General features: G+C 45.2%; 1 protein-coding gene across 1 annotated transcript in view; it reads left to right on the top strand.

Annotated features, from left to right (window-relative positions):
- Positions 1 to 1,370: 1,370 nt before the first annotated feature.
- ZC3HAV1 (zinc finger CCCH-type containing, antiviral 1) overlaps positions 1,371 to 14,749 on the top strand; it is a 61,337-nt gene continuing 47,958 nt past the window's right edge. The window contains exon 1 of the mRNA XM_019653290.1: positions 1,371 to 2,418. Coding sequence (XP_019508835.1) covers positions 2,111 to 2,418 — 308 coding nt within the window. The 5' untranslated portion in view covers positions 1,371 to 2,110. The remainder of the gene's footprint in view (positions 2,419 to 14,749) is intronic.

Below are 14,749 nucleotides of genomic sequence, written 5' to 3'. Positions count from 1 at the left end.
CAGATGATCCTGTGTGGGACCCACGTTGGGCTGGTTTTTATACCAAAGTATTCTATTCTTGAGAGACACAGTTCACCTATCGCGAATTACTAAACTGAGAATTCGTATTGATCTTTTTGAAGACTTTTTTTTAAAAAAAGATTTTATTGGGGAATTGGGGGAGGGGAGCAGCATTGGGGAATCGGGGAAGGGGAACAGAGAAGCTGCTGTCCTTTTGTTCTTCAGTCTAGTTGTGGAGGCCATCACTTCACTGGCCCATGTTGGTATTATCATTGCGCTCTTCCAGGGTGAGGTAGTTGCTCGCTGGCCATTGGACAGCTGCTTATAGCGGCTCACGCAGCTCACAAAAGCGCATGCCCCTGCCGGCCAGCCCCACTGCAGCCTACGCTGTGGCTGGCGACCCACGGCAGCCCAGCTCCAGGTCGAGCTGTTGTTCACCATTCTAGCTGCCCAGGGCGCATGTGGGATCCGAACTAGGGCCCTGCTGCTCAGAGCTGGCGTCCCAAGCCAACTCTTAACCCAGGAGCCACTCGGCCAGCCCCTGAAGACTTTCTAATTGGACAACCATATTCTATCATTTTAAAAAAAGGTTTATTTCCGATCTGATCATTTATTTTACTTGGGAGTGCTGAGAAGAAAAACTTTTTCCTCTTCCAACTTGGGGCCAGTGCTTGGGGGCCTGCAAATTAACTGACAATAGACAGATGAACAGGAGGAAAGACTAGATTTATTTACATGTTAGGAGGGGCGGGGAGCTCCCAGAAATGGAAAAACTACTGGAACACCCAGAAGTTTATATCTCTGAACTTAACCAAAGGGTTTTTTGTTTGTTTGTTTTTTTGGGTTTTTTTTTTAGGGCTTCAACGGGGAGAGTATGGAAGGTTCTATTGGGCTTTTTGATGCTAATGACAATGGGCAGTCTGTCTCCACTGGGCAACCGAATTAACAGGAAACTCCCTGGGAAGAGGGTTAAAAATGGTAGCTGTATTTTCTGGAGGCTTTGCTTTAGTCAGAGGAAGAGAATTTCAGATAAAATTTCTTTAGCATCTTCTGTAGCTCACATGTTTTCACTTTAAAATAATCTGTATACAAACTCTGGGGGCCCAACTGGGTCCCCACAGGGGAAAATGTCTTGTTCAAATATCTAAAGAGAGAAACCTAACTGAAATCTTGGGATAGGTCCAAACATGCCCTTCTGTGACTGCGTGCTGTGGAGAATGAAGCGATGCCCTGGGGCACCGAGGTTAGCGATTACAGGCAGGCAAGAAAGGTCAAGAAATGGTTCTTCAAAAAGCTCCAGAGAAGGCAGATGAGAGGGAGAGGAATAATCGCTCTTTATTTATTTATTTTTTAGGAGGGCATGATGGTGTGGGAGAAAGTGCACATCGGCCCTGGCCAGGAGGTCCACGATCTGGGGTCTGGGGGCCAGATTTGGGGGGAACCTCGGGTAGCATCCGGGCTCCAGCATGATTGCAGCGCGTGTAAGCTCAAGTTTGTTTCTCAGACACAGAGTGAGGATAATACTACCTAGCTCGTGGAGTTGAGAAGGTTGACTAACACCGGGGGCAAGGCGCCTAGCGCCGAGCAAGTGCTCACTAGCCGTGTTCTTTCCCCGGATGGGTGGGGCGGAGAGAAGGCTCCTCAAGGGGGCTGCCGAACTCGCGTCATTCGCCACTTGGGCTGGCCGAGAGACACTCCACCGGCGCCCCAGGATCACTTTTACTTTCTCTTCTTTTCGGAAGAAGCCTCGCCCGACCTAGCTGGGGAACCGCACCCTCGTGGGGGACTAGAACCCCACGGGAGCGGTACGAGCCGCCGCGGTCGCCAGCAGCTCTGCCCACGCCGCCGTTCGCTTTCTTAACAGTCGGTTGCCGTCGCGGTTGACTGGGCATCTGACACAGGGATCGGGCTGGGGACATCCGTCCCGGGGACCCGGAGCCGAGCGGGAAACCGAAACCGCCGGGCTCCGCTCACGGCGGCGGGGAGCGCGCACTCGCCGGCCCGGGACGCGCCCAGCTCGAGCGCCGCCCGCCCCCGCCCCCGCCCCCCTTGTGAGTTTCGATTCTCCCCGGAGCAGAGTCCCGCGCGGCGGCCAGGCCGGAGCAGCGCCATGGCGGACCCTGAGGTGTGCTGCTTCATCACCAAAATCCTGTGCACCCACGGGGGCCGCATGGCCCTGGACGCGCTGCTGGACGAGATCGCGCTGCCCAAGGCGCAGCTCTGCGAGGTGCTGGAGGAGGCCGGGCCCAACCGCTTCGTGATACTGGAGACCGGCGGCAGGGCCGGGGTCAGCCGGTCCGTGGTGGCCACCACCGGAGCCCGGGTCTGCCGTCGCAAGTACTGCCAGAAAGGCTGCGGCAACCTGCACCTCTGCAAGCTCAACCTGCTGGGCCGCTGCCACTACTCGCAGTCGGAGCGGTGAGTGCGCTGCGAAGGCGGGGCGGCTCCCCGGGTCCCGGGCTGGGCGATCTGTCGGGGCTGCTGTCGGCGAGGGGCGTCCCCCGCGGGGGGGGACCTCGCGCCCCACGGCCTCTCCCTCCAGCCCCTCACTTCTCAGCCCCGTTCCTCTAGCGCCTCCAGACCTCCCCCTCGAGTATGGCTCACGCGATGTGGCCCCTGCAAAGCCTACGCTTCACTCCCCGCCCCCATAAATGAAGTACGTTGGGGGTCCTCCTGGGCTTAGAGAATTAGGAGGCAGGTTTGGGAACGAAGGAAAATGCCTCCGCACCCTGGACTCGTAGGTCTTTTCCTGCCACCTCCATCCCCAGGCGCGCTGCGGTCCTCCCAGCACCCCCGCCGCACCCCGCACCCGGAGGCGTCCCCGGCGCCGCGGGCGGCGGGTCTCTGCGTGGCCCTGTGTCCCTAGCCGCCTCCGTTCCCCTCGTGGTCGCCTTTCTGATGTCTGACGTTCGTCCGCACCAGCTGAGCGGCACGGTCCTACTCGAGGGTCCCCGTGATGTGTTCTCTCCCCGTGGTCCCGCCGCGGTGGCTGGCACCGTTGACCTCCCACTCTTGGGGCCACTTTGAACTAGGGCGCCTTACCTCTCAGGCAGATATTTCTATGTTCCCGCCTGTTCTTTTTTGCCTCTAAATATAGGTGTGCCCCCCCAAGGTTTGGGTTCAGCCTTTTGACCCGCCTGCCAAGTCTCCCTAGGAGAGTTCCCTCTTGGGTTCAGCTGTCACATCTACAAAGATGGCTCCCGCTTGTACCGCCCTGCTGCCCAGTCCTTCCCCCTGAATCGGGGTTCTCCCAGTGTCTGCGCATCAGGGCTTGACTATCCCGCTAATATGAGTCCAACTCATCTACCTTCCCCCAGGGCAGGGTCTCTGACGCTCGCCCCAGACCCTTCTTCATCCTTCACAATACCTTCATCACCATGGCCTTGTATTGAAGTGTAGCCCCTTCCTACCGGCCTTCCTTCCTATCTCCCTTCTGAATGAATGCCTTGTTGAATTAGTGAATGTCTCTCCCCTACCACAGGCTTCCCTCCACCTTTGCCGTCCCTGTGTACTGCTGCTCAGTTATTTTTCTTGATATAGTACTTTCCCCACTGTGCCCTCCTTAAAAACTTTTGAGCGGTGTCCCAGTGTCCCAAATGGCGGTTCTAACTTTTGATCGTGTGCTTGTTACTGAAAAACTTTAGATTATTCATCCCCAATATATGTAATAAAACATACAAAAGACATGTTTTAAATGGGTGAGGTGGATGAGATAGTGTTGTTGTTTTTTAAATTTATTTGTTTAGGGCAAAACTAAAAGTTTTTTAAAAAGTGCTTGACTGTGCTCCGTTAATGAAAAAGTATGTATTGGATATGTTGTGAGGCACCAATTTCAAAGCCTATTTCTGGGTTTGGGGAAGTTATGTGTATAGAGGCAAACATCTAAGGCACAGCAATGTGTAAAATCAGGAAGGAAGGAGGGAAGAGAGGGAGGGAGGATAGAAAAGGAAGGAACATTCTAGCACTAGACTGAATAACGACCGAGTTGGAAGGCTTTGGTTTTTTGTTGATCTGTTGTGAAAATTGTTTCACCAGTTGGCATTGGCTTTTAGCCTAAGTTTTAAATACATATGCTGCTTATCTTTTAATTTTTTACTATGAATATTTTAAACATTTCCCTTCACCAGTTTTCAAAATATGGACAATCTTGTTTCGTTTATTGCCCGCATCCCTATTGTGCTATGTTAAACCAAAAAGGGATCATTTGCCTCATAACTTTATCACCAAAGGATAGGGACTCTTAACATAACCACAGTACAGTGATCACATTGTTTTACAATTACAATTTTAATATCAGATATCCAGTTGGTGTTCAAATTGCCCTGATTATTTTATAATCTGACTTTCATTTTCAGGAAAAAATGTCTATGCAGCCATAATCCATAATTGTTTCAATATATCACATATCCAATATATTTAGAAATTTTGTTTCAGTTTCTTACAACATGTTTAGAAACTTTAGGGGTTTTTTTTTGTTTTATGAATTTTATTTTATTTTATTTTTTGGCCTGGTTTAAAACATCAAAACCATTTTAAGCTTGTAAATTGGGTTGCTAACTTGAACTTTTCTATATTTTAAAAGAATGTAATATGGGGATAATTTGGTCAATGCAAGTTTGGATGGATCCTTCAGGTAATTTTTTTTTAAGTGAAGTGATAAAATTTTATTTCTTACATTTATTGGTCTTGTCATGTTTTTAATTAACTTTTATTTCCTTTATATCAATTTTGATTTTTGAGAATTACAAATTTTTTTTTTTTTTTAAGATTTTTTTTTGGGGAATTGGGGGTATGGGAACAGCGCTGGGGAATTGGGGGAAGGGGAACAGACAAGTTGCTGTCGTTTTGTTCTTCAGTCTAGTTGTGGAGGACGCTGCTTCACTGGCCCAAGTTGGCACCATCATTGCGCTCTTCTCGGGCGAGGCAGATCAGTCGGCGGCTTCTGGACGGCCGCTCACTGCGGCTGCTGGCCGCTCACGCTGGCTGCTGGCCACACACGGTAGCCCATGGCAACCCACTGCCACAGGGACTGCAGCCTACGCCGTCGCCGGCGACCCACGGCAGCCCAGCTCCAGGTTGAGCTGTTGTTCAGCATCTTAGCTGTGGAGGGCAGTGTCACTGGCCCTCATATGTGGGATCCGAACCGGGGCCCTCTGGCGTCCCAAGCCAGTTCTTAACCATCGCGCCACTCGGCCGGCCCGAGAATTACAAATTTTTAATCTACCCTTGGAGGAATTTTTTTTTCTTGCTTCAACACCTAGAAAAATATGTTTTTTCCCCCCTAAGTATGTTTTAAAAATATTCCCCCTTCTTAGCAACTTACAAAACCTTATCTTCTAAAACTTGAAGCATGGGAGTCTAAGGACTTTCTTTGTGGCTTGCAGTTTAATGGAATCTGTTGACCAATGGGTAACCATGTTGAGATTACCATTCCATTCCATTTGGTAAACTGTTTTCTGTTTGTTGGTCTTATAAAATTTCCTCTATACTGTTGTTATTCATAAATGGGATTTCTCCTATACTGTAGTTCGCATCTTTTCTCTTACATTGCTTTAAGCTATACATTTTAATGTATAAAGCTATACATTAAGGGCTGATGTTTAGTGTTGGATAGTTATTTGTTTTGGTGCCTTAGTTTGAATGTCTGTATTTGCTTTGCTGAAATATATGCCCATGCGTGAACTTCTAATCCCACTTCTGACACAAACAATAAACACCATTTATTGAACAAATAACTATGTAGGAAGCACTCTGATAAGCACTTTAGAGATGGTATCCAAGTTAGTCTTTTTTTTTTTTTAAAGATTTTTATTGGGGAATTGGGAGAGGGAACAATGTTGGGGAATTGGGGAAGGGGAGCAGACAAGTTGCTGTCCTTTTGTTCTTCAGTCTAGTCGTGGAGGACGTTGCTTCACTGGCCCAAGTTGGCACCATCATTGTGCTCTTCCCGGACGAGGCAGATCAGTCGCCGGCTTCTGGACGGCCGCTCACTGTGGCTGTTGGCTGCTCACGCTGGCTGCTGGCTACACACGGTAGCCCATGGCAACCCACTGCCATAGGGGCTGCAGCCTATGCCATCGCCAGCGACCCACGGCAGCCCAGCTCCAGGTCAAGCCGTTGTTCAGCATCTTAGTTGTAGAGGGCAGTGTCACTGGCCCTCAGACGTGGGATCCGAACCGGGGCCCTCTGGCGTCCCAAGCCAGCTCTTAACCATCGTGCCACTCGGCCGGCCCCCAAGTTAGTCTTTTACCATGATTCTTGAGGTAGGTATTATAAGTCCCAATATATTAATGTAAGGAAACACAGGCCCAGAGCTGTTTAGAAGAAATTGACTGAAGGTTGCAGAGCAGATAGCTGGCAGAGTTAGCATTGAACCCAGATCTGCATGACTCGTTAACTAGCTACTGGTGTTGTCAAATAGCTATGTGAAATGTGATCTTTTATTAATTCAAGTTATTTTTTTGCAAGCATGATTTCTGTTTAAAGAAGGTTGCCTGAGTGTCTTCAACTAGGTTTTGTGGTTTCTGCTAATGTGGCTATTTCCTCTGGGTTCTTTCCTGTTTGTATGCCTTTCTCTTTCTTGTAGTTGATTGCAACTTTGGGTGGGGTGGGTAGAAGAGAAGAGGGTTAACTGACTATTTCATAAATTGAAGGAAAAAAACACACACCCCGCAAAGTGCAAAGAATAAAACAAGTATCAGAGTATATATCCTGGGTATATAACATAACAAAAGTTATATGTAGAATCGTAAGCTTATAGCTCACCTCCAAGAATAAATGTTTACATTTTTCATTTTCGCTTCTTATCTTTTAAAATAAAATGAAAGCCATAACAGACCTAATGTTATTTTTTTTCCCTCTTTCCTATTGTCATTTCCCCTTCTTCCCAGAAGCAACCTCAATCATGATTTTGGTGTTTATCCTGCCCTTCCATAATTTTATAATTTACTCACTTATATATTTATATCCAGATCCAAAGTATACTGTTGTTTTATGTGTTTTAGAATTTTTACTCAATGTTATGTTTTGGATATCTCATAAGATTCTAGTTCATTAATTTTGCCAGCTGTATAGTATTTCATCATAGGATTCATACCACAGTTCAGTACTTGTTCCTCCAATAATTGGTATTGGGATATTTCCATTTTTTTGCTACAAGAATATACATGTCTTGGTGCTTGTGGCAGGAGCTTATCGCGGTAGATCATTAGGGAATAAAATTGCTGGGTTGAATGGCTACACAGCTTCAACTTTTCCAGATTCTGACAAATTTATATTAAAGGCGATTGTACCAATTTATGCTTTCATGTTTGAGAGTCCCTGTTTCCCCCATTTTATGGCCAACTAGCAGGTGGCATTATTTTTTGATTTATGCCAATGTGAAGGGTATAAAATGGTATGTTGTGTTTTAATTTTAAAGTAATTTTCTCATTAAAGTTTTTATTATGTAATATCTCAGTCTTATGAAAATATATAAATCATACAATAAATATCTGTGTGCCCACAAATCAGATATAAAAATAGAATATTACACGGATAACCCCCCCCCGAATTCTCTTCCTTGATCATCTCCCCCATTGTAGAGGTGATCACTAGAGACAAACACTGTTCTTATTTTTCCTCCAGTTTTACTGAGTATGATTGCCTAATAAACATTGTATAGACTTAAAGTATACAATGTGATATTTTGATATACATATACATTGTGAAATAATTCCCTTAATCAAGCTAATTAAACTATCCATCACCTCATCCGTTTACCCCCACCCCTTTTTTTTGATGGTGAGAATACTTAAGATCAACTTTCTTAGCAAATTTCAGCTATACATTGTTAACTGTTGTCACCATGCTTTTCCTTAAATCTTCAAAACTTATTCATCTTATAACTGAAAGTGTGTACCCTTTGACCAACATCCCCCCCATTCCCTGCACTCCCTCATCCCTGGCAATTCTACTCTCTTCTATGAATTTGGCTTTTTTAAAGATTCTGTGTATAAGTGAGGGAATGCAGTATTTGTCTTTTTGTTGATTGGCTTATTTCGCCTAGCATAATGTCTTTTAGGTTCATACATGTCACAAATGGAAGGATTTCCTTCTTTTTATGGCTGCATAATATTTCATTGTATACATATATACTACATTTTCTTTATCAGTTCATCTATTGATGGACACTTAGGTTGTTTCCAGGTCTTGCCTACTATGAGTAATGCTGCAATGAACACGGGAGTGCAGATATCTCTTCACGATAGTGATTTTATTTCCTTGGGATAAATTCCCAGATGTGGGATTGCTGTATCATATAGTAATTTTTTTCAGGAACCCCCATACTGTTTTCCACAATGGCTGTACCAATTTACTGTTGTGCATTTGGTGTTTTTCTTTTCCTCATTTGTTATTTTTTACTTATGTGTGTATTTATAAGCAATATTTAGGATTGTTTTTCCTGTTTTTAAGCCTATAAGTGACATCAATACTAGATATGCAAATACTTGCTTAATTCCTTCTTGTTCTGTGCAGCATCGTGTTTCAGAGACTCACCCCTAATATACGGAGCCCTATTTCTGTACCATCTTGAAACTTGGGCAAGATGGACTTCTGCCCTGCGCCCTCTGCTCTGAAGGTCCTAGTTCTGGCCCTCCTCTAGTTGTGTCCTGACTTTTTGAGGAGTCCATGGGGCCAAGGAATCATGCACATCTATTGGATTGTCGGAAAAATGACACATTTTTGCAACGAAAAACATAGAAAAAATACGTCATGACTTTTCCGACAACTCAGTAGAACTAACTCATGGCCCCACCACGTCCTAGTCCATGTTCTGGGTTCCAGGGTCCCTGGATTTCCCAAGTCCACTGTGTGGGCTTCTTCCCCAGGTCTTCCTACACGTGGCAGGAGTTTGGCTGGCATGTCCATTGCCTCTGTAGGATGGCACCAACAGTGTGGCACAGAGCCTGGGTTGGGAAGAGAAGTGGGGGGTTGGAGTTGGGAGCCAAGGCTGATTTTCTTCCTTCTGCTATATCCTATCGTAGAGGAGTCTGAGAATTCTAAATTCCAACTTGGCCCTCCAGGTTGTTATGAAAGTCTGTTTGTCCAAATAGGAGGATAGAACATATTTTATTGAGTCATTTCTTAGCTTGATTAATCAGTTTTAAGTATTTAGACACTTGGTGCATGGTCCTCCGTTTTGTCTTACTCCAGCCCCACAAATTTTAGAAGAGGGACTACACTGGTTTGTTCAAATGTATAGCTTTCTTCTGTATGAATGGACACAATTTACATATCAGTTTTCTCATTAAAATATAGATTGCTTGCAATTTTTTGCTATTACAAACCATGATGCATTGAACGTTTTGGTGTATTTTGCCTTGTGTATACCCGCAAGAGTTCCCTAGGTATCTAGTAGTGGAATTTCCATACTTAAGTATGCAATAATCCCAAATTGTTTTCTAAGTGTGTATACCAAGTTGTATACCACCAGAAGAATATGAGTATTCCCTTGCTTAATATCCTCGCCAGCTGATGTCATCAGCCTTTTAAGATTTGTGCCAATACAGGGAATGTGAAATGTACCTCATTGTGTTTTTGGTTTTTTTTTAAAGATTTTTATTGGGGAATTGGGGGCATGGGAACAGTGCTGGGGAATTGGGGGAAGGGGAACAGACAAGTTGCTGTCCTTTTGTTGTTCAGTCTATTTGTAGAGGACGTTGCTTCACTGGCCCAAGTTGGCACCATCATTGCGCTCTTCCCGGGTGAGGCAGATCAGTCGCTGGCTTCTGGTTGAGCTGTTGTTGTTCAGCATCTTAGCTGTGGAGGGCAGTGTCACTGGCCCTCATATGTGGGATCCAAACCAGGGCTCTCTGGCGTCCCAAGCCAGTTTTTAACCATCGTGCCACTCGGCCGGCCCTCATTGTGGATTTAATTCTTTATATATTCTGGGTCTCCAGGCCTTTTAAGTTATAATGCTTGCTTTTTGTTTTTTTTTTTTTTAGCTGAGCTCAGTGGCAGCTCAGCTCAGGCCATACTCCAACCGCTGTTGCTCAGAGCTCAAACCCTTGAGTGAGCTCTTAACCAAGAGCCACTTGGCCAGCCTTATAATGCTTGTTTTTAAAGTCTGTTTTACTTGGTATCTAGTTCTTAGTAGTTGCTTCTTATTTGCAAGTTTTTTTGGTTTGTCATCTTAGAGCTCTGTTTATTTTGGTCTGTAGTAGCCTTTATTTTTTAGCATTTTAAAGTGTACAGTTCAGTGGCAATACATACATCCACGATGTTGTGCAGCCTCCACGGCTGTCTGGTTCTAGAACATTTTCATCACCCCAGAAAGAAGCCCCCCATCCTCACTCTGCTCCTGTCCCCAGCCCCTGGTAACCTTGCATCTACTTTCTGTCTTTGTGGATTTGCCTATTCTGGATGTTTCCTATAAGTGGAATCATACCTAAGGTTTGTCCCGTTGTGTCTGGCTTCTTTCACTTAGCATTGCGTTTTTCAAGGTTTGCCTTTTACTTTTGCAAATTTACATGTCATTTGCGTGGACGTATTTACCCAGGAGGCATCTTCCTGGAAGTTCCTAATGATCCTAATTGTGTTCTGTCCATGGAGTCACATTGTCATTAGAGACATGCTATTTTCTGTGACATCACCTCACAAAGGGATGTGTGCCCCACCAGGACTATTTGGGAACTTTCGTTCACTTTTCAGATTTGCTTAATGTTTTGGTAAAGATTTTATTGGGGAATTGGGGGAGGGGAATAGTGTTGGGGAATTGGGGAAGGGGACCAGCCAAGTTGTTGTTCTTCAATCTTAGTTGTCGGGGGTGCCAATTGCCATCTGGCTTCCCGTCGGCAGCTCGTGGCCTCTAAGCTCAACGTGCTGTGTTCAATCTTAGTTGCTGGTGGGCATAGCCCACCATTGAACAGGCAATCTTGTTGTTACACCAGCTGAGCTATCCTGCTACCTGTTGGCAGCTCAAAGACAGCTTAGCTCAGGCGCAGCATCATTGGCCCATGTGGGAATTGAACCCGCGGCCCTGTTGTTCAGAGCTCGCACTCTTAAGCCAACTCTTAACCAACTGAGCCACTCGGCCGGCCCGCTTCATGTTTGTTTTAATTGGATCAAATTTGACATCATTTCCCGCAGCTTTCTGCAGAAATTAAGCTAAGAATCCATGACATTATAAATGATACTGTGAATTCTGATAAAATCTTAGTGACACATAAGCATCTGATGATGAAATATTTTCTGCTTTTTATATAACATAGAAGAGGGCAAAATTAAACATTTAAAAATAAGCATAGGTGTTTATTTTTTCCCTCCTATAACAGGATTCTAATTTACTTACTGCTTCTGACCACATTTACTTCCAAGTAGGTATCTCTGATCTTTGCCTATCGGCTACTTTGGAATTGGCAAGGCCCCGAGATGGGGATGGAAAAAGTAGCAAAAGAAGCCAGCAAGACCTAGGATTTCAGGCCTACTGAGAAATCAGTTTAACCAGAGGAGCTGAACTTGGGTTAGGAGGAGAGAATAGAGACCCATTTCACCATCTTCTATCACTTCCCTGCTCGGAAGAGATTTTCAATACATTTCAGACCAACTCAGAAAATCAGGCTAAGAGAGGTCATCTAGGGAAGTAGTTTCCAAGACTTTTCATTCCTCACCCCTCCCTGTCAGAGTGCATTTTGACCACGTGCTCCTACTATGTACATTTATTTAATCATAAAATGTATAACTCTTAATTTGTATATTAAATATTTGCTATTTTCTTACCTCTTAGAAAAACTTGAAAATCAACCGTATTGATTTACATAGAATGAAATGTATCCATTTAAACTTGCAGTTTGAATAGTCTTGACAAATGTAAACACCAGGGATCAACATAAGAACATTTGTATCTGTCCTAAAGGTTCTCTTGTACCCTTTCTAAATTAACCAGTTAATCCCCTCCACTCCTCTACTGTTCTCAACCCAGGCAATGATTTTGGACTCTTTTAGATAAAAAATAAACATAAAGGGTTGAAATGTTTTTTGTTTTTTGTTTTCCTCACATGCTAATGACAAGTTTTGGGTGGCCCCCAGCATTGGAACAGTACTTCTCAAACTTCAATGTATATCTGAATCATCTGGGGAGAACTGATTAAAATACAGATTCCCAAGTCAGAACTTTGGCTCTGAAGGTGTGGGTTGGGGCCTGGGAATCTGCGTTTTAACTATCATCCTAACGATTTCTTTTCTTTTCTTTTTTTTAAATTTTTTTATTGGGGAACAGCCATAGTCATTGGTTACACATTGCTTTCATGCTACAATGGCATAGTTGACTCTTTTAGGGAGGGCGCACAGTGGTGAGCTTCATTGCGTGAGGGAGTAAAACAGAAATCAGTTCTTTAGTGCAGAGTGAGCAAAGGTGAAGAAAGTATTGTTCTTTTCCAAGGTTAGGGTGACATATCTGTTATGTCTATAATAGAACCACAAGACGTAGAGGAAACCGTGGACATGGCAGTCACCCCATCAAGAGTTCTTGAGCCCATCCTGTGTGTCGCAAACAGCAGACTATTCTAGAACCCTCTGTCCCTGCCTTTTTCAAAGAATCCTCAAACGCTGTAAACCAGTTAATCTTTCTCTCTAGTTTATTGTAATATTCTTAACTTCCAAGGGGATTTATGTTGGGACGTTTGGCAACAGGGGAAGGGACATGTGCCAGGAAAAGAGCCTTGCGTGACCTACTTTCTCTAATCATCAAGATTTTAGCAATGCCACCACCACTTTCTACCTTTGACCTTGGTCACTTCCTACACTTTTTCTCAACCCTGATACAGATGGTTCCCAAACTTTTGCTGCACATGGAAATCACTTGGGGAATCTTCAAAAAAAATACTGATGCCGGGCTCCCACCCCTAAACATTCTCGTGTAATTGATATGGGGTATGACTTAGGCATTGGTTTTTTAAAAAAAGTCCCTCGGTGTTTCTCATGGGCAGCAAGGTTTGGGACCACTAATTTAGGGGACTGGAGAAATAAGTCACAACTGGGGACTTTGTCTACAGTAACAGACAGGCGATTTTTTGGGTGGCAACAGCACTGTCAACCTCCCTCTCAGTACGATGCTAGAATATGCACAGTTCCTTGTGCGGAGGCCCCTTGCCACTCCCATCCGCAGCAGGCTGGTTCCCTCCTGTTGGCCCTCTGCTCCCCAGGGTCCCCAGCCTACCAGATCCCACGGAGGCCTGCAGCCGTCTGCACCTTGGGCTCACCGCATAGCAACAGGCAGCTGGCGGCAACAGGCAGCTGGCAGTCTCTTGTTTTGCACCTGGTGTGTTCCTGGTAATAGTTGTGGTTACCGAAGGCCCATTTCCTCAGCTCCACCCTTTCTTTTTCCGCCACTGTTGTGACCCTGCTTCTGTGCTCCCTACTGGTCTGCTCTCGTCTCCCTCACCCTGCTGGGGGTTCCAGATTGGGCGACCCACCCCTGCCTCTAGTAACATGAACGTCAGAAGTACAAACATTGAGAGAACAGGAGCCTCATGGCTTTAAAAGAATACTTCATTAGGGCTGTTGCATTGATGACGTTTTATTTTTTAATTGTGTTCTCTAGATTTTTATCTTTCACACATCCTGGTTCCTTTTTCACCTGATTTATATCATGGTGAGCAATTTCCTGTTGTCTGTACACGTGAATTATCTCTTTATTTTTTTTATCAACCCCTTAGGAGGTGTTGGGGAGCAGAGAGGGTGAAGGTGAGAAGGAAAGGGGTATTTTGATACAAATTTCTGTAAAAAATGTAAGACCTACGTGATTATCTTTTTCCTGTTGGTCTGGTTGTTGAGCCCAGAGCCAACCCAGTGTTTACTGACTTGTGAAGTGCAGCAGCTCAGAGGTGATCGTTCAGAAACATAACTTAGAATCTAATCTGACAAGTGCAGCCAGCTAGGCTCAGCCCTGACCTCACAGTAGTCACCTGGGGCCCCACCTCCTGTCAGACCTAATCCCTCTCTGAGGGTGTGGCCCAGGTTTTGGTTATTTCCAAACACGCCCCAGTTGATTATGTGTAGCCAGAGATGAGACCCACTGTGCAGGTCGAAGCCTCATCTGTGTGGGGGAGGATGTATTGCCAGGGTTAAAATAACATTTGTTATGTGGCTGGAAGAGAAAAGTGAAAAGGTGATTTGTTTTTAAGCTTTTGGCCTGAGATTCCTGAGAGTTCTGCCTCTTTCAAGGCCATCTTTGCAGTTTTCAAGCTATCATCTTCTTTTCTAACTCCTGCTGTTTGAATTTTATCTGCTCCAAGTGCAGGCAGCATTCTGCAAATACTTGCTTTTCCCTGGGCAATTCAGAATGGTTTGTAGGCGAGCTCTTTTCTGTGCCAGGAGGTGGGGAATCCCTGTGGCTGCGAACCAGCCTTCTGCAGGACTCATTTGTAACCTGGAGCCTCGATCCTCCAAGATCCTCCAAGCGCACTCACTGAATTGGACCAGCACCCTCAGCATCACCTAGGAGATTGTCAGAAATTCAAATTTCTGTACCCGCCCTCCCGCCCCCTCACTGATCAGAAACTCTGGGGATGGGGCCCAGCACTGTGTTCTAACAAACCCTCTAGATCAGGGGTTCTCAACCTGTGGGTCGCAGCGACCCCTTTGGGGGTCGAACGACCCTTTCACAGGGATCGCCTAAGACCATCGGAAAACAAAAAGATATTTACATTACGATTCATAACAGTAGCAAAATTACAGTTATAGAGTAGCAACGAAAATAATTTTATGG

This window comes from Hipposideros armiger, unplaced genomic scaffold, assembly GCF_001890085.2.
Source record: "Hipposideros armiger isolate ML-2016 unplaced genomic scaffold, ASM189008v1 scaffold_201, whole genome shotgun sequence".
NCBI lineage: Eukaryota > Metazoa > Chordata > Mammalia > Chiroptera > Hipposideridae > Hipposideros > Hipposideros armiger.
This window is presented reverse-complemented; position numbering and strand designations above follow the sequence as displayed.